This window comes from Mya arenaria, chromosome 15 (assembly GCF_026914265.1).
Source record: "Mya arenaria isolate MELC-2E11 chromosome 15, ASM2691426v1".
Taxonomy (NCBI): Eukaryota; Metazoa; Mollusca; class Bivalvia; order Myida; family Myidae; genus Mya; species Mya arenaria.
This window is the reverse complement of record NC_069136.1, coordinates 31,635,870-31,663,456: the sequence shown is the minus strand read 5'-3', so window position 1 is coordinate 31,663,456 and position 27,587 is coordinate 31,635,870. Positions and strand designations below refer to the sequence as shown.

The 27,587-nt window shown below is 37.4% G+C and overlaps 1 protein-coding gene across 7 annotated transcripts in view; it reads right to left on the bottom strand.

Moving 5' to 3' along the window:
- The window catches only part of LOC128219781 (neuroligin-4, X-linked-like), a 403,742-nt gene that overhangs the window by 76,041 nt on the left and 300,114 nt on the right, over positions 1–27,587 (bottom strand). For 2 of the 7 annotated variants that reach the window (XM_052927774.1, XM_052927779.1), the window contains exon 1: positions 2,076–3,219. The exons of 4 other annotated variants lie outside the window; for them this stretch is intronic. In XM_052927774.1, coding sequence (XP_052783734.1) covers positions 2,076–2,634 — 559 coding nt within the window. In that variant the 5' untranslated portion in view covers positions 2,635–3,219. Of the gene's footprint in view, positions 1–2,075; positions 3,221–27,587 lie in introns of those variants that run through there. One more of the 7 variants, XM_052927775.1, reaches the window with a different exon arrangement.

Below are 27,587 nucleotides of genomic sequence, written 5' to 3'. Positions count from 1 at the left end.
TATTTATTTTAATGCATGAAAGACTAACTGTAATATATTTGTGCAATTTCCATTACAGCTATATTATTACTTAAATATGAAATGCCTCCCTATGCCAAGCCACCAAAACAAAGGACCACAATGGAACTAAGAGTTTTCTTTTTTTGTGTCATCCTTGGTTCGGTGTGCCTGTCATATGGCTATTGAAAATATCATGTATGTATAATGTTACTTACTATACATGTTGTTTATTTTAAATGTCCATGTATGTGCATTCCTTACTAAAATAAATCTATCTATCTATAAATCCTACCCCAACCCGAGACACAAAGAAGTTGTGTGCAAACTTGTTTGACCAATACCTTGGACCTAAGGAGAATCAAGGTTTTTTCCATTACTGCTGGGTTCAACAATAGAACAGCCTCTACCTATATGTACTGAACCATTTTATACAGACTGGACTGTTGAGTAACTGTCATGTCCACTCAGTCTTTGAAACCTTGAATTGGCTACGGGACGGGGCAAGGCGAAACTCGCCAGCTCCTAATAGGGTGCGCTTGACTTCTTTGAACTGATCTATATACTTGATCATGAGCTTACTGGACAAATTAAGTTTATTGTTTGCTTCAACATTTGGTTGATGGATTCACAACTGTTGAAAATAATATTAGATTCTTAGATCACTTTTTGAAACTCATCCAGTCCTTCATCAAGCGCAATTGAGTCAGAAATGATACCAGTAAACTAAATAATAACCTCGATACATAGCGTCAAGTTTTAATGTAAAAGACTCCTTTAAACCTGCACTCCCACAGATGGAAAGTTATGACAACTTTTTATTTTTTTGTCTTGGAACGAGCCATTTTTTTGCGAAAATGCATGGAAACCAGTTATATAAGACTGCTGACAAAAAAATAGATCGTAGCTTTTTATTTTCAGTTAATGCATTTTTCATAAACAGTAATTTTCGAAAGGAACTATGAAAATCTGCCATCTGATCTTTTGTCAGCAATCTTTTATCATTGGTTTGCAGATATTTACGCAAAAATCTTTCAAAGACAAAAAATAAAAACAGTTGTAAAAACGGTATATCTGTGAGAGTGCAGCTTTAAAATGCTGGCTATTTTTTTTTTTTTCGGTAAGCGCATTTTTAGACATATGCGAGATATTCATTAAGTCAAATATTTTAATGGATACATACGATTTTTTCTAATATAAATAAAACATTTGATGACACAATTAGCGATTACAAGTAATGTAGAAAATGTTCACCTTAAAGTGTGGAACTATTTGGCGTACAGCGTATATAAGTTTTATACGGCTTCAGGATTGATAGGCACCGGAGTACCACTAAAGGAGGCGATTATTGAAACTAAACAGCTTCCAAAAATTGACCGAAACATGCTGATAGTGTTTCTATCATTGCTTATCAAGATGCCCATTATGTTTTTGTAGAAATGACTCATGTGGTTGCTCAGAAATAGTTATGTAGTTGTTCATAAATAGCCAGCACAACAACGCCTGAGCCCAATATACATCACATTCTATTTTTCTGCAAACCTATTTATGGAAATCTGTAAATACACACGCAATGTACCCGTGAACTCAGAACAAATTGTCCATACATAGATTGTTAGTTTTATGTTTAGCTATAATTTCCATAATTGCCGGTAACAGTGTAGATGCTTTAAAACAAATTGGCACATTCACATTAACGACGCACTACATATCGTAGGCAACATTTAAAGAAATACTGCAACGCCAGACACAAATTGCATGTTTTCGATGACAATGGCTATTGGAAGGCTCCAATATGGTAGACATACTCCGTATCGAGAATGTTACCGCCATCTTGTCCGGCTAGTGTACTTTGTCGTAACGTGATACGCCCCGGTGAAAACAATCGACACACAACCTGGGTTCAACTTTAAGGAGAAGCTACAGGCTGATAAAATGATGTTTCAATAATTCAACAAGATAACGACGGCGTTAATGATATTAAAATATTAAATATATTAGTGTAGGAAGCGTGACAACGATGTACCTGGCATAGAAGAAGAACGGGTATGACTCTAATGATACATCATTCAACATACCTCTCATTGGCACATACAGGTTAAGATACAAGCAATCTTCAGTCTGTTCCCGCACAAAGCTTGCGGCTCGTGTCAGCCACTCCACAGTCCCTTCTGGCAAGTAGCGCAGTAGCTGCTTGGCTCGGATAGTAGGCTGTGGACATACGGGCTTGTGGTCCCATGCCGAACGAACGGCATTCCATCGCTCGTTGGGACTGGACGAGCGGATAAATCTGAGGTTGCCTCCATGCAGTGAGCCATACTGGATACCAAGGTAAGCCTCAACATAATCTAGCCTAACATGCGCGTCAGACGGAAACTCTACGAGAGCCCCACGAAGATCCCCATACTTAGTCGCGACAATTGTCGGCCCCAATTGCTTCACAATCACTACAGGCGTTAATCCTGGCAGAACGAACATGACCGACACACACACAAACTCCGCGTATAACCAAGCTATTTGCATATTTGCCACCAAACAATACAACTTTTGTATTTTAGAGACATTTATACTCCTTGATATATTTCTCTCATGTATCTGAAGTGAAATATATTTCCATTTCTTACATTGTAAGTTCATATCATTTTTTTAAAAGAAACTCTTTCGCAGACGTTTTTCGTTTAAATTAAATATATCTTATAAAACAAAATGTATCCATTTCAAAGACATTTATGATAAATCCGAGGAAAGCATCTTATATTTGTACGAAAGAAAATATCCTGCAGCTTTAAGCATTTTGATTGATAATAAACAGATGTTTTGAATACAAATATTCACAAATAACTGGTTCGTCTGTACAAATATTTTCGTTCGTAAGATGGCTAAATGATAACATCCTGTCAAAATGAAATGTCCGAAAAATAGAGGATACAACTATTTGTGTAGTGCGCGTGCAAAACGTTAAGACAAAACTATTGATAACACATGCGACACCAAAATTTTGCTTCAACCGATTTCAATATTCCAATCAGAGATTCTCGATTATCACGCACGATATTACCATCAATTCATTTTCCTGAGACTTGTATCCAATCTCCCTTAAACGACACAATATTCACCAACTTTGCCCAACAAGGCGCATTTAAGAGACATGACTGGAAATTCCGATTTTCTACTAAGAATTAGAATATACAAGTTCGCATAGAAATATTGGAAAAGCTAGTAAGCATTATACTGGCGCGTCACAACTCAGGGAAGAAATCAAGTCAATGTTTGCCTTCTGTGATTTTAGAGAAGCCGCGAATGGCTTTCACCAAAAGATTTATATTCGTTGGTCAGACGAACGTATTAAAACCAATGCTGATTGATTGTTGAGACACAAATTAACACCAGAAAGTCGATTCTAAGTCTCCGAATGATTAAAAAAGTATGTAAACGTTGCTTCGTCGTAAGAGAAACATTGGCAATTCATTTTAAGCTCCTAAAATCGATTAACTACGGAACTGAAAGCAATAGAAACACAAAAGAGAGAAGGCATCGAGGTCCTACTTAATGGTACTAAATGCTTAGTTTTATTCTTGACAACACAATCGAATTAATTAGGTTCCACGAAAAATGACTGTATTTAATGCAGCATGTCAGCAAATGAATATATATTTATATAAGCCGTGCGTGGTTTAATATTGATTTGGAACAAGGATCGAGAGCGAGTTGCATTGCTGGTCTTCTATGAAACCAGTTTTGAAAAACAGAGTGTCTTTAAAGAACGACTCATTGAGATTGAGATGTCAAAACTACATAGTATCTTATTTAAACGACTTAGTATTTCGTTTAAACGACTAAGTATCTTATTTAAACGACTTAGTATCTCGTTTAAATGGCTTAGTATTTTTATCTAAACGACTCAGTATCTCGTTTAAACGACTAAGTATCTTATTCAAGCGACTAAGTATCTTATTTAAACGACTTAGTAATTAGTTTAAACGACTTATTATTTTATTTGAACGACTTAGTATTTCGTTTAAACGACTTATTATTTTATTTAAACGACTTAGTATTTCGTTTAAGCGACTTAGTATCTTATTTAAACGACTTAGTATCTTATTCAAACGACTTAGTATTTCGTTTATACGACTTAGTATTCCGTTTATACGACTAAGTATCTCGTTGAAATTACTTAGTTTCTCGTTGAAACTATTAACTATCTCGTTTAAACGACATAATAACTCGTTAAAACGACATGGTTTCTTGTTTTAACCGTTAAGTATATCGTTCAAACGATTTAGTATCGTCTTAACACGGTATTGAAGTCGTTTAATGAGATAATAAATAGTTTCAACGAGATACTAAGTCGTTTAAACGAGATACGTAAGTCGTTTTAACTTGAAAGATAAAAAAAATCGTATGTCACCTCTATGCCTTCGTAGATGTCAGCCATGCTCGCAAATTCATTTTGTAAAAGTACATTTTGCAATAGATAATCATTCAAACATATGCAAACTAACGCCTTCTCATGTTTTCTCCATCAGGTATAAATATTATAATTCTCCGGAACATTTTGGCCGAATTTTCTCTGTAGTTAATACTTCATTCTATTCATCTTAACGTTAACCTACTGTTGGGGTTTACAATAAATCACAGGGTAAGTCGTAGTCGAAATCTCAGACCAAATAAGTTGGAAACTCCATATTGATTGTCCGTATATCATTTTCAGGTCGGTTTGCCCAATATAGTGGAAGTCAGCTGTCATTGCCATTTCTTACGAGAGACAAATTGGAACACAAAATGACTTGGCGAATTTATTAGCTTCCAACGCGTGCTCAACACATGAACTATATTCAGTGTGTTTGTTTTCAAATGAGACTGTAAAAATCCTTTTATATCAGACGTTTATTTAAGATATCTAAGACTATGCGATAACTAAATCTTTTTAAGTGACGGATGAATTGGTTACTGTACGTCGATATGAACTTTTAGATTGACACGCGTGTACAAACAAACTATACATGGAGGCCGCCTGCATGCAAGCTCAAAGCTAGGGATGGGGATACTTCACTGTTTTTGTCTAATAACTGATTTTTGTTCATGTATGTGAAGTTGACCCAGCCATCGGCAATCGACATTCGAAACTATATCGTACATCTACAGTGTCGAGCTGAAATGTCGAGCTGTACGGAAGCCCTAGCTCGACATTCGATATTATATAGCAAATATTCAATGTCGAGCTGGAATATCGAGCTGGACGGAATTCTAGCTCGACATTCGCGATATTAAGTAGGAAGTCTTCAATGTCGAGCTGCAATGTCGAGTTGGACGGCATCCAAGCTTGACATTCGAAAATATAAAGGTAATCTTCAATGTCGAGCGACAATGTCGAGCTGGACGGAATCTTAGCTCTACATTCGAAAATATAAAGGAAATCTTCAATGCCGAGCTGGACGGAATTCTAGCTTGATATTCGATATAATTTAGAGAATGTTCAATGTCGGACTGGAATGTCAATCTGAACAGAATTCTAGCTCGACACTCGATAATATATTTTTTATAGGAAGTCTTCACTGTCGAGCCGCAAAGTCGAGCTGGACGGAATCCAAGCACGACATTCGATATAATATAGGAAATGTTTAATGTCGAGCTGGAATGTCGAGCTGGACGAAAATCTAGCTCGACACTCGACAATATATAGGAAATATTCAATGTCGAGCTGCAAAGTCGAGCTTGACAGAATCCTAGCTCGACATTAGATACCATATGCGGAATTTGCAACGTCGCGCGGCAATATCGAGCTGGACGACATTCTAGCTCGACACTCAAAATCTTATTGAAACCTTCCATGTCGAGTTGCAATGTCGAGCTGGACGGAATTCAAGCTCGACATTGAAAATTAGCTTTATATTATCGAATGTCCAAATGGGAAACCGTCCAGCTCGGCATTGCAGCTCGGCATTGAAGAGACCCTTTATAATTCCAAATGTCGAACTAGGATTCCGTCAAGATCGACATTGCAGCTCGAAATTGAAGATCTCCTATATAATATCGAATGTCGAGCTAGGATTCCGTCCAGCTCGTCTTTGCAGCTCGACATTGAAGAATTGTTACATTATAACGAATTCCGAGCTACGATTCCGTCAAGTTCGACATTGCATCTCGAAAATTCGCTTCATATTATCGAGATGGGAAGCCGTTCAGCTAGACATTCCAGCTCGTGATTGAAAATTCCCTATATTACATCGAATGTCGATAGGATTCCGGCCAACCCGACATTTTACAGTGTACAACGTCTAAGCTAGTGCGCACGAGTGTGTACAGATACCAAACAAATTGGATGAAGCGACCGGTGTGTTATTGTAAGACGTCGTTTCACCATAAACAGAAGGCAGGTTACATGGCTGACCTACAGCAAAAATTAGCTGGTGTCTGACTGTTCTTGGCAGAACGATTCGTAAATGCATGTGTATATTCAATACGGAGCGAACTTCATTATTTGTAAAATGCCATGTATTGGATTGGCACAAACATTTATATTGCTCCCCCTACTATATATCTGGATAATACAGGTATAAGATTGGCACAAGCGTTCATATTGCTGCCCCGACTATATATCTGGATAATACAGTATAGAATTGGCACAAGCGTTCAAATTGCTGCCCCTACTAGGATTGGCACAAGCAGTCATATTGCTCCCCCTACTGTATATATTGATAATACAGGTATAAGATTGGAACAAGCGTTCAAATTGCTCCACCCTACTGTATATCTTGATAATACAGCTATAGGATTGGCATAGGCGTTCAAATTGCTCCCCCTACTGTATATATTGATAATACAGGTAAAGGATGGGCACAAGCGTTCAAATTGCTCCCCCCTACTGTATATCCTGATAATACAGGTATAGGATTGGAACAAGCGTTCAAATTGCTCCCCCTTTTATATATCTAGATAATACTGGCATACGATTGGAACATGCGTTCATATTGCTCCCCCTACTATATATCTGGATAATACATGTGTAGGATTGAAACAAGCGTTCATATTGTTTCTCTACTATATATTGAGATAATACAGGTATATGATCGGAACAAGTGTTCATATTGCTCCCCCTTCTATATATCTGGATAATACAGGTAAAGGATTGAAACAAGCGTTCATAGCGTTTCCCCTTCTATATATCTAGATAATACAAGTATATGATTGGAACAAGCTTTTAAATTGTTTCCCTACTATAATTCTAGATAATACAGGTATATGATTGGAACAAGCGTTCATATTGTCCCATCTACTATATATCTGGATAATACAGGTATATGATCGGAACAAGCGTTCATATTGTCCCATCTACTATATATCTGGATAATACAGGTATATGATCGGAACAAGCGTTCATATTGTCCCATCTACTATATATCTGGATAATACAGGTATATGATTGGAACAAGCGTTCATATTGTCCCATCTACTATATATCTGGAAAAATACAGGTATAAGATTGGAACAAGCGTTCATATTGCCTCCCCCCTACTATATTTAAGGAATATTACACACCACTGAGGGTCATATGATATTAAAAGGACCGGCCAGTCAGCCCCAGAAGGTGTATATCGTGGGCTGACTGGCCGGTCCTTATAATGCCATATGGACGAAGGCGGTGTGTTATATTTCTTTTATTATACCGAACACGATTTTACCATTGAATAATTTTAAAGCACCTTTGATGTGTTTTATTAAACAAATCTTATAATGTTTACTTGCGAAAAAATTTCGTTGTGAAAATTGCAAGCCGCACTCACCAGATTTATAACATCAGTGGTTCATATTATATGACGTCAGCGGTCCATAATTTATTTTTGACGAGGTCCGAACCGGCCAAAAACATGATATGGATCGCTGACGTCATAAAATCTGGATTTTTATTAAAAAACATAAATATACGGACCAACCAACTTTATAAACACAAAGAAGGGGAACATTTATGTAAGGTATAATATATCTAGATATAACAGGTGTCTGATTGGACCATGCGTTCATATTGCTCCCCTACTTTATATCTGGATAATACAGGTAAAGGACTGGAACACACGTTCATATTGTTTCCCTACTAAATATCTAGATACTACAGGTATAGGATTGGAACAAGCGTTCATATTGTTTCCCTACTAAATATCTAGATAATAAAGGTAAAGGATTGGAACAAGCGTTCATATTGTTTCCCTACTAAATATCTAGATACTAAAGGTATATGATTGGAACAAGCGTTCATATTATTTCCCTACTAAATACCTAGATAATACAGGTATATGATTGGAACAGACGTTCATATTGTTTCCCCACTATATATCTAGATAATAAAGGTATATGATTGGAACAAGCGTTCATATTATTTCTCTACTATATATCTAGATAATACAGGTATAGGATTGGAACAAGCGTTCATATTGCTCCCCCTACTATATATCTAGATAATACAGGTTTATGATTGGAACAAGCGTTCGCACTGTTCCCCTACTTTATATTTCAAGTGTACATATTGTAAAGTATAGAATATGGAAAATTATTCAACGCTCTTTACTAGTAAGATTTTCCTATTTATCTTTATGGTCAGCAATTGGTCACTAGTGTCCCTCATTTTGTATACTTTTCTATTATATTATTTCCTATTATATTCCATCATGTTTTGTTCAGTTTTTTTTCTGTCCTATTTTTTTGTTTATTTCGCGTACAAACATACTGTAAAATGTAAGATTTTGCATTTTTCATCAAATAAATGACTCTTTCGCTAATTTGTATTGGACGTATACGTTTAAAAAAATAATCTAGCGTTTTAATTCATTTTTTTCATCTTGCTTTTAAGCGAAGTAACGAATTGCAGGGGTACAAAACGTATAGAAAACAAACATTTTGAAGAATTTGCACGAATTCCTCACAACATGTGACGAATTCGTTTGTGTGAAAAAACAAGAGCATCCAGAGCATGTATGTATGGGTAAAAGGCAACAGACATATAGTTTATGTTTTGTGTTTGGGTTACCTGAAAACGTAGCATGTTCAACATCTGAGCCCAGAAAGTATTGTAAGCAGATTAGTTGCATGAACAATTTTAATATGTGCCAAGTAAAAGTCATCTGACAAAAAAAATGCTTTCAAAACTGTACTCATAGTAAAAATTTCTGTAGTTTTAAAAGTTAAAAAAAGTTGGTCAAAAGGTCAAAGTCAAGGGCATCCTAGGACAATATTGATCAATTTGAACAAATATTCACAATCAATTGTGCTGAGATGGATGCACGAACACACAAAAAGATTTTCAAACCTTTCCAGATTTATGTTTACCAAACCTGTGAACCCTGGGTGTGGCCAGTAATGACACCAGGTGCATAACTTAAACATTCACAACCAATTTTGTTAAGATGAATGTGCAAACTACAGAACTTAAAGCTAAAAAAATGGCCTTTGGGCTTTCAACAAGAACAAGGCAGAGTTATTCACAAAATCAACTGCAGAAGCAAAAAGCAAATTGTCTCTCAAAATTCTAGACTTGCAAATTGTCTCCCTTAACTCTAGACTTGAATTTACATATACATGTAAACTTGGCTAAAAATAGAATTCGCTCATGCAGACCTGGCTAAAAATAGAAAGCATTTCTTTAAAACTTTCATGGCCCATAATCTAGGCATTCATGGGCGGATCTTGCTGGTTTTTTAAAGGAACTAAGCTCTAATGGATATCTAGATACTGTACAAGTTTCATCAAGATACAATCAAAACTGAAGACTGTATCGTGTTCACAACCAATTGTATACACAATAGCATTTTTTTATACTATCAAGGGCCATAATCTAGGCATGCATGGGCGGATATGGCTGGTTTAGAAAGGAACCAAGCTCTAATGGATATCTAGATACTGTACAAGTTTCATCGAGATACAATCAAAACTGAAGACTGTATCATGTTCACAAGCAATTGTTTACAGACGCACGAACGCACGACCGCACGGACTCACGACCGCACGGACGCACGGATGCACATACTACGTACACATTACCATCGCATAAGCTCTTCTGGCCTTTTGCCAGTAGAGCTTAAAATAATATATAAACGCTTCATAGAAGTCCGCAAGGCTTCATATAGGCAAGGCAAAGGTGTTGGCTTCCGGGAGCTTCGGTTGTTTGAGTCCTTTATGTGCGCGTTTTTGCCAAACTACATATGGAGGCGGCTTTGAATTTGTTTACTAATAAACGGCAAGCTAGACATAGGAAATTGTTTAAGGCTTGACCTACTGTCACATCACCGCTGAGCGGCGCCCGCTACACTTGTTATGAATGATGTGTCAGGGTATATACACATACGATAAATGCTCATGCGCGTACCATGAAGGGGCCAAATCACACACCTATCCTCTAAACACCATGATGATATGATGATTTTAAATTATTTCAATTCAGTTTCAGCCATTCCTTATTTGTACCATATGGAGAAGATGTTCACCTGACTTCTGCATAAGTCAATGTTGCCCCGATGTCGTAATTATTTAACTAAATAAATTCCCTATACATGTATAATATATAGACATATGACCAATTTGCACGCGAAATGACAATGATTTAAAGTGCTGCACTATCCCCAACACCACGTATCCGGTGTACGTGTACGAACAATGCGATAAAGTGACCAAATCCGGTGTACGTGTACGAAAAATGCAATAAAGTGACCACATCCGGTGTACGTGTAAGAACAATGCGATAAAGTGACCACATCCGGTGTACGTGTAAGAACAATGCGATAAAGTGACCACATCCGGTGTACGTGTACGAACAATGCGATAAAGTAACCACATCCGGTGTACGTGTAAGAACAATGCGATAAAGTGACCAAATCCGGTGTACGTGTACGAACAATGCGATAAAGTGACCACATCCGGTGTACGTACACGTACGAACAATGCGGTGGAAATGCAAGTAAAAAGTAGATCAAGTAGCTCCAGCATGTTCAGCCAATTTGTTAAAAATCATTAACCATTCAACTTTAAAACCTTTAAATATGGAAAGTTGCCAATTGTCTGCGATGGTATAAGCATTCATCGAATCACTGTCATGTGTCAAATAAAAGAAATACTGCACGTAAAAATATGTCGGCATTTTCGAATTGGTAGAATTGGTCCTTCAGTCGGAGCAGTTTTTTTGCGAGGCATCTTAAGAAATCGAAAACTTAAAAGACAAGTACGCACGCGTCAGGTCACATGTACAGAAGTGTGACGATTGGACTGTAGCTATACATTAAAGTAACGTGTGTTTTACGTTATATGAGTTTGACCATTTTGACAGTTTTGACATAACGAAAACCGCGCTTCATACAGAATATAATTTATACATAGGTAAAAAGTCATCTTAAAGCCTTCAAAAACTAATCAGAAACATGAACTTTGAAAACTTTCTCACCTGTTAACAGGTAGCTTTAAGTGCAGTTAACAAACATATCGAAAATTGTTCTTATTCCACAAAGTACACGCGAGGATGATTTTGTTTCATACATTATCAGAGCATATTTGCTAAAATTTGCTGATAGGCAGTCTAAAACATTTTATGACAAAAATAGTTATATTCGGATTTTTCCGAAAATATGCAAACAATCCGATTAAATAGTATTCGTAAAATATGGTCATCTTCTTATTACTTCAAAACATGTCGCAAAGGATGTTTGTTTTAGTCTAAAAACGATTGTTTCTCAAAATAAATTAAACATGAATTTTTGAAACATTTTAACGTGTTTTTAAACGTTTAATATATTTTATAAGAACAATACAAGACGCCTTGATAACAGAAAACACGTTTTTCCAGAAAACGTTTTGACGCCTTTTCACGTGAGTTGAGAATATTGACGTACTAAACTTTTGATAATCGACAGTTTCAAAGTGACGGCTCAAAAACAGTAATGGTAACGTTATGATCCCAGGAAATTAAGGTAGACAATGCAAAGACGGAGACATTCAACAATCTTAACAATAATTAAAATGATAGAATCAGTGAATATCCTTCAAATCACTGCCTTAAAACATTGCTGGTACACCAAACATTTCTGGTAGCCTTAAAACAATGCTGGTACACCAAACATTGCTGGTAGCCTTAAAACAATGCTGGTACACCAAACAATGCTGGTACCCTTAAAACAATGCTGGTACACCAAACATTGCTGGTACACCAAACAATGCAGGTACAACAAACATTTCTGGTAGCCTTAAAACAATGCTGGTACACCAAACATTTCTGGTAGCCTTAAAACAATGCTGGTACACCAAACATTTCTGGTGCACCAAACATTGCAGGTACACCAAACATTGCTGGTACACCAAACATTGCTGGTACACCAAACATTTCTGGTAGCCTTAAAACAATGCTGGTACACCAAACATTGCTGGTATTGCTGGTACACCAAACATTGCTGGTACACCAAACATTGCTGGTACACCAAACATTGCTGGTAGCTTTAAAACAATGCTGGTACACCAAACATTGCTGGTATTGCTGGTACACCAAACATTGCTGGTACACCAAACATTGCTGGTACACAAAACAATGCTGGTACACCAAACATTGCTGGTACACCAAACATTTCTGGTAGCCTTAAAACAATGCTGGTACACCAAACATTTCTGGTACACCAAACATTGCTGGTACACCAAACATTGCTGGTACACCAAACATTTCTGGTAGCCTTAAAACAATGCTGGTACACCAAACATTTCTGGTAGCCTTAAAACATTGCTGGTACACCAAACATTGCTGGTACACCAAACAATGCTGGTACACCAAACATTTCTGGTAGCCTTAAAACAATGCTGGTACACCAAACATTTCTGGTAGCCTTAAAACAATGCTGGTACACCAAACATTGCTGGTACACCAAACATTTCTGGTAGCCTTAAAACAATGCTGGTACACCAAACATTTCTGGTAGCCTTAAAACAATGCTGGTACACCAAACATTGCTGGTACACCAAACATTTCTGGTAGCCTTAAAACATTGCTGGTACACCAAACATTGCTGGTAGCCTCAAAACATTGCTGGTACACCAAACATTTCTGGTAGCCTTAAAACATTGCTGGTACACCAAACATTTCTGCTAGCCTTAAAACAATGCTGGTACACCAAACATTTCTGGTAGCCTTAAAACAATGTTGGTACACCAAACATTTCTGGTAGCCTTAAAACAATGCTGGTACACCAAACATTTCTGGTAGCTTTAAAACAATGCTGGTACACCAAACATTTCTGGTAGCCTTAAAACAATGCTGGTACACCAAACATTTCTGGTAGCCTTAAAACAATGCTGGTACACCAAACATTGCTGGTACCCTTAAAACAATGCTGGTACACCAAACATTCTGGTAGCCTTAAAACAATACTGGTACACCAAACATTGCTGGTAGCCTTAAAACAATGCTGGTACACCAAACATTTCTGGTAGCCTTAAAACATTGCTGGTACACCAAACATTTCTGGTAGCCTTAAAACAATGCTGGTACACCAAACATTGCTGGTACACTAAATATTGCTGGTACACCAAACATTTCTGGTAGCCTTAAAACATTGCTGGTACACCAAACATTGCTGGTAGCCTCAAAACATTGCTGGTACACCAAACATTGATGGTGGCCTTAAAACATTGCTGGTAGCCTTAAAATATTGCTGGTAGCCTTAAAACATTGCTGGCAGACAATATATTGCTGGTAGATCAAACTTTGCTGGTAGCCTCACAACACTGCTGGTAAACCAAACATTGCTGGTAGACCAAACATTGCTGGTAGACCAAATATTGCTGGTAGACCAAACACTGCTGGTAGCCTTAAGACTTGCCAGTAGCCTTAAACACATTGCATGTGTAAAGTAACTTTTGCCCAAGATGCTCGATATGCTGTAGAAAGCATCGTTAAAAGAATTATATAGTTAGTCTGTTTGGTCTGTTTTATTATATTAAATAAAGCGTGATGTATTTTAAGCACATCTGCCAGATGGATATCGCATTTGTTTATAAATAACCACAACACATGTCTGGTTGTTAGTACAAATATCTACGTCATAATTTGAAAAAAAACTTCGTAGACCACTAGACAATGCTATATATAAATATCTTCGCTCGAGCCAAGGCTGTGGCTTATGAAAATATAATCTAATATGAACCTATATAAAGCATGAGGCCACAATGATGGGGCAAGTTTTGATCCCATGGTCACCATTTGATCAAACATTGTACAGGAACACTGCTTTATATTAATATCTAAGCAATTTCCATAGCGCTTTATGAGAAGACTTTCAAAGTCATCATTACGTTCGTCGGTCGGTTTGGAATCATAAACCCTCGGGGTGGTAGGAGTCATCATACCGCTGGTCGGTTTGGAGTCATCGAACCGTCGGTCGGTCTTCTTTATTTTTGTGTAATAGAGTTAGAAGATGAACTATATTCTTCTAACTGGAAGCGAAAGAAGTTTAAATCGTGCGTCGCATCTAGTGAAAATTTATATCGACCCTTTCACGTCACATGATAAAAATGGAACATTTCTAAACGAGAATTGTGTCCATCCCGACCTCCCGCCTTTGTCATAACAGCAGGGGTCATTATTCATTCCAAAGTCGATGAATACAGTTTACTAGTTGCACAATGAAGGAGGGAGCATAAAAAGGCAATAACAAACTTTCCATCTCGAAATATACCTATGCACCACATTGTATCACTCTACAATAGGTAAATTTGAACTAAAGACATGAACTAGATACATTGACTGCATGTGCTCGAACTTCACATACGGACCAACATGACATGCAGACTATCCTATTTGTGAACGTTTATGGCTCTGACTGAAATACAATTAGTGTAACTTCTAATTCCATGATGAGTTTGCCTCATTCTAATATGTAAAGGGCATTAACTCTGCTGGGTACAAACAAATCCCCGTTTATGCACAACTTCACATGCTGGTTAACATTCCTCCTAAGTTTCAAGGCTGACACAATATTGCATGCAGTTTTAACTTAGCTTCGAGCTTAACTCTACTTTTAGTAAAGACAGCTGCACGCTTTACCCCCGGTGCACCATTTGATATACTGGTAAACATTCCTGTATTAAAACTACTCTGGCTCATATATTTTGGAGATACGCGCGACATACGAGCGCATGCTCTATAGATATTAGTTTTAATAAATCAATGCCATAACGCCGCACTTACTGGGTGCAGCCATACACAAACCCCAGGTGCACAACTTAACATGATGTTCATCATTTCTTTCAAAATATAATTTCATCACTCCGGGTTAATTACTAATTGAGAAAAAGAATCTATATGACTAAACCCCCTTTCTATGTGGCATGACAAATAAGAACATGTTCCTTTCTAGTCTTTAGACAGAAATGCAATACTTTTCTTCACATGGCATTAATGTTAATCCTTTTATGTTCTTAGAAGTCTTATGGTCCCCGGCTATGACATTTTTATCACCGCGTTCGTAAAAGGATTGCATTGAAAATGAAAACATAGGTTTGGTATTCCATGTAATGATGGAACAACCATTACAGAAGCCTTATTTTATACGTTTTTGCCCGAATAGTTCGTCTGAAAGCTGTTTGGATGGTTTATGGAAAATGCTAAACGACAAACACATTTTCTTAATGGTCTGATGTCATTTGTGAGTCCAAATATCCAATAATAAAAACAAAAGATTTTGTGCACAGAAGGAATTGGTGATAACAAAATGCGTATTTTTCTCAGCGTTTTAGTCAGATTTCCAAAACGAATGTGGTTATTATGAAATGTTGTCAAAACATCGTCTTTAAACACAAGGACATACATCGAGTATTGAAATAAAGTTAAATAACATCGTATGTTAAACACGTGACACATATAGGAGCAGACTAGCTGCATCGGCGCGCCATCACTGGCCCGGTACCGGAATATAGTCGTATAGTCGGCATCACTGGCCCGGTACCGGAATCACAGGCCACCCCGAGACGCACACTGACCCGTGTGAGACATCATGACGACCCCGAGACGCACACTGACCACTGTGAGACAACGTGGCGACCCCGAGACGCACACTGACCCCTGTGCAACATAGTGGCGACCCCGAGACGCACACCGACACCTGTGAGACATCATGACGACCCCGAGACGCACACTGACCACTGTGAGACAACGTGGCGACCCCGAGACGCACACTGACCCCTGTGCGACATAGTGGCGACCCCGAGACGCACACTGACACCTGTGAGACATCGTGGCGACCCCGAGACGCACACTGACCCCTGTGAGACATCGTGGCGACCCCGAGACACACCCTAACCCCTGTGCGACATCATGGCGACCCCGAGATGCATGGTGACCCATATGAGACATCGTGGCGACCCCGAAACGCACGATGACCCCTGTGAGACATCGTGGCGACCCCGAGACGCACAGTGACCCCTGTGAGACATCGTGGCTACCACGAGAAGCAACGTGACCCCTGTGAGACAACGTGGCGACCCCGAGACGCACACTGACCCCTGTGAGACATCGTGGCGATCCCGAGACGCAAAGTGACCTCTGTCCCCGAGACGCAAAGAGACCCCTGTGAAACATCGAGGCGACCCCGAGACGCACAGTGACCCCTGTGAAACATCCTGGCGACCCCGAGACGCATAATAACCCCATGTCACCCAGACCCAAAGTGACCCATGTGAGACATCGTGGCGACCACGAGATGCAACGTGACCCCTGTGAGACATCGTGGCGACCCCGAGACGCACACTGACCCCTGTGAGACATCGTGGCGACCCCGAGACAAATAGTGACCCCTGTGAGACATCGTGGCGACCCCGAGACAAACAGTGACCCCTGTTAGACCCCGAGACGTATAATTTTACTTGTTCATTTTGCTTTCTGACTTGTATATCTTGCTTTCTGATTTGTACATCTTGTTTTTAACTTGTAAATCTTGCATTCTTACTTGTACATCATGCTTTCTTACTTGTACATCTTGCTTTCTGAGCTGTACATCTTGTTTTCTTACTTGTACATTTTTCTTTCTGAGCTGTACACCTTGTTTTCTTACTTGTACATATTGTTTTCTGAGCTGTACATCTTGTTTTCTTACTTGTACATTTTGCTTTCTGACCTGTAAATCTTGTTTTCTTACTTGTACATCTTGCTTTCTGACCTTTACAGCTTGCTTTCTTACTTGTACATCTTGCTGTCTGACTTATACATCTTGCTTTCTTACTTGTACATCTTGCTGTCTGACTTATACATCTTGCTTTCTTACTTGTACATCTTGCTGTCTGACTTATACATCTTGCTTTCTTACTTGTACATCTTGCTGTCTGACTTATACATCTTGCTTTCTTACTTGTACATCATGCTTTCTTACTAGTACATCTTGCTTTCTGAGCTGTACATCTTGTTTTCTTACTTGTACATTTTGCTTTCTGAGCTGTACACCTTGTTTCCTTACTTACATATTGTTTTCTAAGCTGTAAATCTTGTTTTCTTACTTGTACATCTTGCTTTCTGACCTGTACAGCTTGCTTTCTTACTTGTACATCTTGCTGTCTGACTTATACATCTTGCTTTCTTACTTGTACATCTTGCTGTCTGACTTATACATCTTGCTTTCTTACTTGTACATCTTGCTGTCTGACTTATACATCTTGCTTTCTTACTTGTACATCTTGCTGTCTGACTTATACATCTTGCTTTCTTACTTGTACATCTTGCTGTCTGACTTATACAACTTGCTTTCTTACTTGTACATCTTGCTGTCTGACTTATACATCTTGCTTTCTTACTTGTACATCTTGCTTTCTTACTTGTACATCTTGCTGTCTGACTTATACATCTTGCTTTCTTACTTGTACATCTTGCTTTCTAAGCTGTACGTCTTGTTTTCTTACTAATAGTAATACATCTTGCTTTCTGAATTCGTTATTTGAGCAACTGCATTGCAAGCTTCTTAATATAACCGTGTTTAAGCTATCTTTTTAATCTAGCTATCTTTATAGTTGATTTCCTAGCTCACTTTCTTTACTAGCTTATTTGTCCAATACAATCTTCAATACCACATAAATGTTCTAATTTCGCAAAACTGATACAATACATCATATTTAGTGTCTAACACTATTACAACAGTTGGCGCTAAGCTAACAATGTTTGTTTTTTCGTGAGTTTCTAAAAATAGTTTTTACCAATCGTAACAACTCGGCCATCTCCTGCAACATTCGGAGAATATACATTTACCCGTTGGATAATGGCCTACAAGCTCCGATTGTCGTTTTACGTATGTCGACAGTTTCGGAGTTAAACGGAATTAATCTGAGTGCTGCTTTGTGGCTTGCCCATATCTACTGGGCGGAATTGTGAAGCGATTAAACTGTTGTGCGCAAATTTAAACACACGTTGTTGTTTTTCTACAATTTGGCATGAAGTTCAAAATAAACTAAACGAGAGATTGCATTTTTGAATTATCGCTTGTCTCCCATATTGTCTGGTCGTTGCTGAGAAAAAATAAATGATAACATGAAATATGTAATTTTGGACTGGAGACGAACCAACAGGGAAGTTAGGTTTATTCACCCGTATTAAATAGTGAACATCTACTGCGACATTGACCTTTGACCAACTGATCTCAAAATCAATAGGGGTCATCTACTAGTCATGACCAACTTGCATACCAAGCATGAAGTTCCTGGGTGCAAGCGTTCTTTAGTTATTGAGCAGTAACCGTTTCTTCACCTGAAGATCACGGTGACCTTGACCTTTGACCTTTTGATCTCAAAATAAATAAGGGTCATCTACTAGTCGTGACCAACTAGCATACCAAGTATGAAGTTCCTGGATACAAGCGTTCTTTAGTTATAGAGCGGAAACCGTTTCTACACCTCAACGTAACGAAGACCCTAACCTTTGACCTACTGATCTCAAAATCAATAGGAATCATCTACTAGTCATGACTAACTAGCATACCAAGAATGAAGTTCCTGGGTACAAGCGTTCTTTCGTTATTGAGCAGAAACCATTTTTAAGCTTAAGGTCACCGCTAACATATCGTTTTTACCTGAAGGTAACTGTGACCTTTGACCTTTTGGTCTCAAAATCAATAAGGGTCATCTAATAGTCATGAACAACTAGCATACCAAGTATGAAGTTCCTGGACCCAAAGGATCTTTTGTTATTGAGCGGAAACCGTTTCTTCACCTTAAGGTCACGGCGACCTTGACCTTTGACCTAGTGATCTCAAAATCAATAGGGGTCATCAACTAGTCATGACTAGCTAGCATACCAAGTATGAAGTTCCTGGGTTTAAGCGTTCTATTGAGCGGAAACGGAGTGTGACGTACAGACTGACGGACTGACGGACGGACGGACGGGCTGACGGACAGGGCAAAAACAATATGTATCTCCATGAATGAGGGAGACATACTATTATTGATGCAATAAAGCAAGATGTACATGAAAGAAAGCAAGACGTCGAAATTCAAGATGTATAAATCCAAATTCAAAATGTACAAGTCAGAAAGCAAGATGCTATTCGGCCTAGTAAATAACCTTCCGTCATGAGATCAAATACATGTATACATTAAACAAGAGGGCCATGATGGCCTTAAATCGCTCACCTGTTTAAAAGTGTGTAATCTTTGTAATCAATATAGCTTGGTATTTGTTCTAAAATCTGTACATATTATCCAAATTTCAAAACTGGAGCTTCATGAATAAGAAAGTAGATCAAAAGGTCACCACCTGGCAACGCCAATATTAATATATGTTTTCAAAACTGTACAAATGCTCGAAATCTCATAGCAGAGACTTCAAAAATAAGAAAAGTAAAAAAGGTAAAATATAGGTAATCCAAGCACAGCATTGATATTTGTTTTCAAATGTACACATGGTCAAAATGTTATTGCTTCAACTTATAAAAAGAGAGAGTAGGTCAAAACGTCACAGTCAAGATCATCCGAGGACAATATTGATATTTTTGTTTTCAAAACTCTACATATTTCATTGCTGTACTTTTAAAAATAAGAAAGTAGGCTAACAGGTCACAGCCATGGTCAACCACAACATTGTTATTTGTTTACAAAATTGTAAACATGATCTTCGCTGTAGTTTCAAAAACAAGACAGTATGTCAAAAAGGGTAGGACCGACTTTGACCAAAGGGGGTTAATTTGCACAATCTTGGTAGAGGACCACTATACAATGCTCGTAACAAATTGTTAAAGGTCTGAGCCTTGCGGTGTCAGGCGAGAAGATTTTCGATAAGTCCACAGGAAACCTCATGACAAAGCGAGTTTTGACCCCAGAGGGAAAATTGATTTTCACAAGCAATAGTGTAAGACACACGAACGACGGACAGCGCACCGTCCAATAAAATATATATAACTGCTAATAACTATGAAGATTTGATAAAACTACACTAAAAACAGCATAATGTAACACTATCTCATTTTCCATCCAACACAACATGGCTTTCCATCCCTGAATGAGAGTTAAAGTCTTGTTTATATAAGGTGTATTCACTATCCACGTAAAAGATAAGATTATAAATTACAATGGTCTTCATGTAGTTCAATGGAAGTCTGATTATTAAATTCATCATTGGGTAAAAATGAAATTCTTCTAAAAAATAAAGAGATATAATATTTCCTAACATATACCCTTTAAGAAAACAATTATTACCTTAGAAGTGACTTTGAGCTCAGGTGAGCTAAAAAGAAAAAAAGAGTTTTGCATTTCTTTGTCTTTTTTTACAAAAGTGTGCGTTAACGGGGAGGTAAAACAGTTACGCCTGTTCTGTGAAAGTATCCCTCCGGAGGATCATAAAAAATGAGAACATTGACTTGTGTTGTAGGTAGTTATTGATACGCCTTTCTACTTCATGCCATGTTAAATGGTATCTGTTTGTTATTTTCTCAGAGAACATTAAGCCACCGATTTATTGCGCTCTGGTATACTAATGCATAACAATCATGCCTATACTAGTATCAGCAGAGTTATGGCACTTGACTAAGCAAACAAATAGTATTTTCAGCTAATGAACTACGTTTCACTAACATATGTTCATTAAAATTCCTATAGATGTTATTGAACTAAAATGTGTACTGCATGTTGATAAACGACTATTGGCGTCAGAATTCAACGTTGAAAAATGGCCGCACTACAGTTTGAGTTGTATTCAATATTATTAAACTAGAGCTACGATTGATACTGTACAGCTAAACGGACTGTGTCGTATAATTACCAAAATATTCATAAATGAAGTATGGCCATAAACATGGTCAATCCAAAAGTTTGATATTGAATACAACCGTCGATACGTTTTCAACGAGGGTCAACTTTTCAAGCGACGAAGGGTCATTAATTAACAGTTTGGGTCAGTTTAAAAAGTTAAATATGAACCCGTCATCCGTTGAAAACATACTCTTAGCGTCAGTATTTAACGGTGTCAAAATTTAATGTAACCCCGACACAATGATCACCCATGTAAAGGAATAATATTGGCTTCAGGCATTAGGCCGGTATTGGCTGCCAGGAATAACCCGATGAGTCGATGACATTCTGCAATTGGGCTGTATTATCGGACACTTGTTTAAGGGTAATGGGCCAGTACCAGACCGGCACAATGGGCCTGCAACAGGTCAGTCATCCCATGGCCCGACGATGTGAATGGCATTGCCGTGCTGACTGGGTAAGATCCAAATTCCACAACACAGGCAGTGATTACACGGTTTTAGACTCACGTGGCTGTCTCCTCGATCAGTGTGTCTGAAATACTCGCCATGATGCTTCAATTATAACCAGATGCATTTAGAATGTTTCTCGTTAACGTCAAGATAAACAAATATCTGATTTAGCTAACGACTGATAGTTTTGTCGTTTCCTTTATTTCAATTCACTCTGGAGAAAGCCCACATGCTCAGTGGAAGCTATCGCCATATTTGGTTAGTAAAAGGCAGACGCGAGCAATGATTTGATCAATATCCACTCGGTTTGAGAGTAGTTTTCATGTTTATGGTGATATTACAGTTACAACGTCTATTAAAAATTTACTGTCTAAAATATTTTGGTTATACATTAAATCGTTAAATCTATACGGTTGTATGGGTTTTAACTTAAACTATTACACTGTTCGTAATATTTATAACACGTTTACATGTTAAAATACGAGTCATTTGCCATTTTCTCAGGTAAATGGTTGAAACTCTGAGCCATGTGTGTTTGTAGATTCCAACTGAATTACAATGAACAAAACGACGGAAATATTTTATTGCTGTGGAAGTTAATATTAAGTACGCCAGATGATTATATTGCCTTCGATTACTAGTGATGGTCTAAAAGCGGGCGATTATATCTATCACGGCAAGAGAAATCGCATTTATATGGATATAACAAAACCCCAGGGAGGGGCTAGTCTGATTGTTATTTCAGCAAAATACTTGTATAGCCTTCAAAACAGACAGTGATCGGATTGCGAAAAGTCTAGATGGATGGTTGTTAACGACTATATAACACGCACAGGGGCTTTCGAAGCTCACACAGGCGGTCAAGATAAACGGACCTCTCGGCAACAGATGCTCTCTTCGTAGGAATTGTTGGATTTCAAACGTAGGAAGCGAGATTCTGTATATAGAACACTTGATATCATAGCTTGCTTATTCGAAAGCATTATGTAATACAATAATAGACTCATCCATTGTGTACAATGTTATTGCCGGGAAAGTCAGGTTGATCAATACACCGAATGCATGCTCGGAATGGTCAACATTCTATTCAAAATTTGTCTTATAATTGTACTAGATCGAGGTCTCGGCAGCCGCTACCGTACCTCATAAGAAAAACGTGTGGATTTTCACTTCGACTGTATATGTGAATATGAATACGTGTTCCAATATAATTAATTTAATACAAACATATATTACACTTATATGTTAATTAAGATATGCAAATTCATCTCATTTGTATTTAAAACTTCGGGAAACCCATCTGTAAACGTAGCCTTACCTTATAAGTAGTTTTGCTATAATTGATTTTATGCTTATTCAGTTTATCTGAAATCTTTTTATATTCAAAACCTATGCTGTAACATCTGACTTCGAAAGCCTTGTTTATTAATTTATGAAATAATCGTTACTTAAAAAAACATAGACAAGTATTTGTATATCATTTAACAAATAAAAAACATATTAAGCCGGAAATGGCCGCTGGCACGACATTAATTTTAGAATGTCAAATTTCCAATGTGTGCCAGCGCAACTCTCATTTAAAGACTCTGACATAAAGGTTGGGGTTACTTACATAAATGTTGGGGTTACTAACATAAATGTTAGTACATACATTATAGTTGGGGTCTGATACATTATAGTTGGAAATGTCCGCTGGCACGACATCCATTTTAGAATGTCAAATGTCCAATGTCGTGCCAGCGCAACTCTCATTTTTGAATGTCCAATGTCGTACATTATAATTGGGGACCCTAACAAAAAAGTTGGGGGTACTTACATAAAAGTTGGGGTCTCATAATACTAGTTGGGGTCTCATACATTATAGTTGGGGTCTCATACATTTTTGTTAGGGCCTCGATAATAGTTGGGGTCTCATACATAATAGTTGGGGTATCATTATAGTTGGGGTCTCAAAATATAGTTGGGGTCTCATACATTATAGTTGAGTTCTCAAACATAATAGTTGGGGTCGCATACATTATAGTTGGGGTCTCATACATTATAGTTGGGTTCTCATACATTATAGTTGGGGTCGCATACATTATAGTTGGGGTATCATACATTATAGTTGGGGTCTCATACATTAAAGTTGGGGTCTCATACATTATAGTTGGGGTCTCATACATTAAAGTTGGGGTCTCATACAATATAGTTGAGTTCTCATACTTAATAGTCGGGGTCTCATACATTATAGTTGGGGTCTCATACATTATAGTTGGGGTCTCATACATTATAGTTGGGGTCTCATACATTATAGTTGGGGTCTCATACATTATAGTTGGGGTCTCATACATTATAGTTGGGGTCTCATACAATATAGTTGGGGTCTCATACATTATAGTTGGGGTCTCATACAATATAGTTGGGGTCTCATACAATATAGTTGGGGTCGGTTACGACGCATAACAGCATCGCCGCATAAACGAAATCGATCAGGTTTATGCGGTGATTTTCAACGCATAAAAGGACTTTCTTATGTGGCAAAAGGCACACTTTCGCCGCATAAAAACAATTAAAACACTTACTAATACAATAGCGGTTGATAAAGTTTCATCAAGATCGGACTTAGGTTTTTGTGTCCACTTAACCAAGCTTTGAACTAGACTTTTAGAGACGTAAATTCTGACAAAGATTTAGTAAGATCGGTTTAAATGTGAACCATTAACCAGTTGATCTTTCTGCGAAAACGTTTGAAATGACGTTTTGCCCAACTAAAGGCGGGAATATATGTTACGACAACGCACAACACAATTATTTGGGACAATCAGACAATTGAATCGGCGTATGACGTGTATTCTCGACTTTTTGTCAGACTGACGGGCATGTACCCTTGGCAATGCGCACTTTCAACGTCATTTCAAACGTTTCTAGAAAAGGCAATTGTTAACGACGGACAAACAACAGAAATCCAACAATCATCACAGCTCCACGTGTGCTCTTTGTGCACAGATGGTAATTGTGCGATTGTGAAATTTATTCACGCTTACATCCTCAGCGTATATCTCTGGTTTCCAGGGCAACGAAAGGAAAACTTTTGAATATTATATTGTTTCCAAAAATTTCAACACAACATTAGTTTTGGGCATCTGAACAAGAGGACTCAGATGACTGATACATGGTCATCATGGACGTATTTCTTTCATTGATGGTGTTTTTATGCACACTCCAAGGGGAGTAATAACTTATTTTCAACTTTCAATTTTGGCTCAACTTTAAAATATTACCTTAAATTTGACCAATTTGCCTGCCTACTTTTTCCGTATTTTTTTCAAAATGACAGTAATATGCTACGCCCTAATGAGCGTCGCCGCATAAACCTGCTAATGCGTTGAAAATCACAGCATATATAAACGAAAAAAACAAACGCGTTTATGCGGCGATACTGCTATGCGGCGTTACAGGGGTCTCATACATTATAGTTGGGGTCTATTAAATACTAGCTGGCGTTGTGTACTATATACGAAACCCAAGTATGTATACGTTTAAGCATTTGCGTTAAGAAATTATCTGATAGTACGAACATGAATTATGTGTTATCAGAAACTGTTCAATACGTGTTAATCACAATCAACACGTCTGTCTTTCCGTTAAAATACAAATAACAGTGTGTATAGCTTGAACAAAGTATGATAATGCAATGCTTCACTGAGACCCTGTTAATATAACATAGTTTGATGCGTATTAGGTTTTATCAACAAACTATTGTATACATGTTTACGACAATAAACTCTTCTGTCAAACAATGGTTTGTTTAGTCCGAACAAAGTATATACTTTAATAGTTCGTTAACACCCACATATACCGGTACGTAAATGCGACGTTTGTGTCAAGTGTTTAGGTGTTCATTTCTTTTCAGTTCACGTTAAACTGTTATATAAATCTCTTACATGGAAAACACTGTTTTAACCGACATTATAAATTCTCTCGAATTATCGGCTGAATATAAATGTTCACGCAAAAGGGCAATTTCCATTTGAATACGTTCTGATTCAATTAGCAGTCGGCAATAAAGATTACGGGATGTAATTTTGTTAAATTACATCGAATTTAAACAAACAACTTTACTTCTGACAAAAGCATGCTTTACTAGATAAATACTTAAGTTTTTAATGTCTTGGGGTTACAGCTATTGATAAAATGTCGTAATTTTGTTATATAAAATCGTAGACTAACGGAATCTATTTTGATTATGCAGCTTTACTTTTAAATTTCTTTAAAGCAACTGAAGATACCACTTCCAATATTTGCATCAACTATATAAATATATGCATTGTTTTGTGAATTACCTTTGATAGAGGTTCAAACTACATGTACATTTTCGATCCTTTCGGTTAATGTAGCCAATGCATTAAAGCATAGTTTTTATTTGTTTGCACTAAAATAGTATATTTGTCAAAACAAGTCAAGTAAACAGTTTATTGGATTCCCAAAAAACATAACATACAAAAAAGGCACGAGTTGTGTCAGGGTAATTAATCGATACAAGCAAAGTGTATATTACAAATCATGAGTACTTCCCCTTAATCTTAACGAGATTGTATACATAATAAGCTAGTTTATGTTGTTTAATAACCTATAAAATTCGTCTAATTCCGTACCATTATAATATATTTACACCTCAACTTCCATTCCTTAAATGAACTGCCTTTCGACAATTGCGTTCACCAATCGATGAACGCAACATCTTCGGATATGTTCGGATCGCAATTCATCGCATAACAATATACATGAAAACTATTGATCTTGTTATATAGTTTGTATTGTGTCAGCAGGTCTCGTAAAATATAAATCAACATTTAAGAAAGTGCTAAGTTATTATATTTGAAACGTTTTGTTGCCAAAAGTGTTTCAATTTTACGTTTAAAAGTGATTTCAAGTGGTTGATCTTTTCCCGCATTATTGTGACGTCATTTAAAAAAATGTTTCCGGTAACAGTCGGGTCGTCCTATTTACAGAATGGGTAAGAAAGGATTACTGAAAGGTATTCCGAAATTAAATGAAGTATTTTTTTAAAGTGTCTTGAATAAAATAATGAACTATTGGTGTAAATATAAGGAATGAATTGCGGGGTTGATCCGGACTCCACCCATACTTTGACCAGCCCAATTGCGTTCATATCCCCGATAATGACATCAACCCCGCAATTGATTCCTTAAATATTTACACCTCAACTTCCATTCCTTAAATAAACTGCCTTTCGGCAATTGCAGTTATCATCCGATGAACGCAACATCTTCGGATATGTTCGGATCGCGAATCACCGCATAACAATATACGTGAAAATTGTTTATCTTATGATTGTTTGTATTGTGTCAGCAAGTCCCATAAACAATAAATAAACATTTAGAAAGTGTTAATTTATGATACGTTAAACGTAGTGTTGCTATAAGTGTTTCAATTTTACGTTTAAAAGTGATTTCAAGTGGTTGATCTTTTCCCGCGTAATTGTGACGTCATTTGAAAAAAAATGTTTCCGATAACAGTCGGGTCGTTCTATGTACCGAATGGGTGTGAAAGGCCTACTGTCATGTTTTCTTAAACGAAATTAAGTATTTTCTTAACAATTCTTGAATGAGATAATGAACTATTGGTGTAATGAATTAGTAATGAATTGCGGTATTGATGTCATTATTGGGGATATGAACGCAATTGACTTCGGACTCCACACACTTTGACCGGCCCAATTGCGTTCATACCCCGAGAATGATATCAACCTCGCAATTCATTCCTTAAACCTATTGAATAAATATTGCGTTCGTATATCATTATATTTACAACAGATTAAGAAAGCATGGTTTTCACAGTCTAAAAAAACAATGTTAATATTATCTAGACAAAACCGACAGACACTTTTTTCTC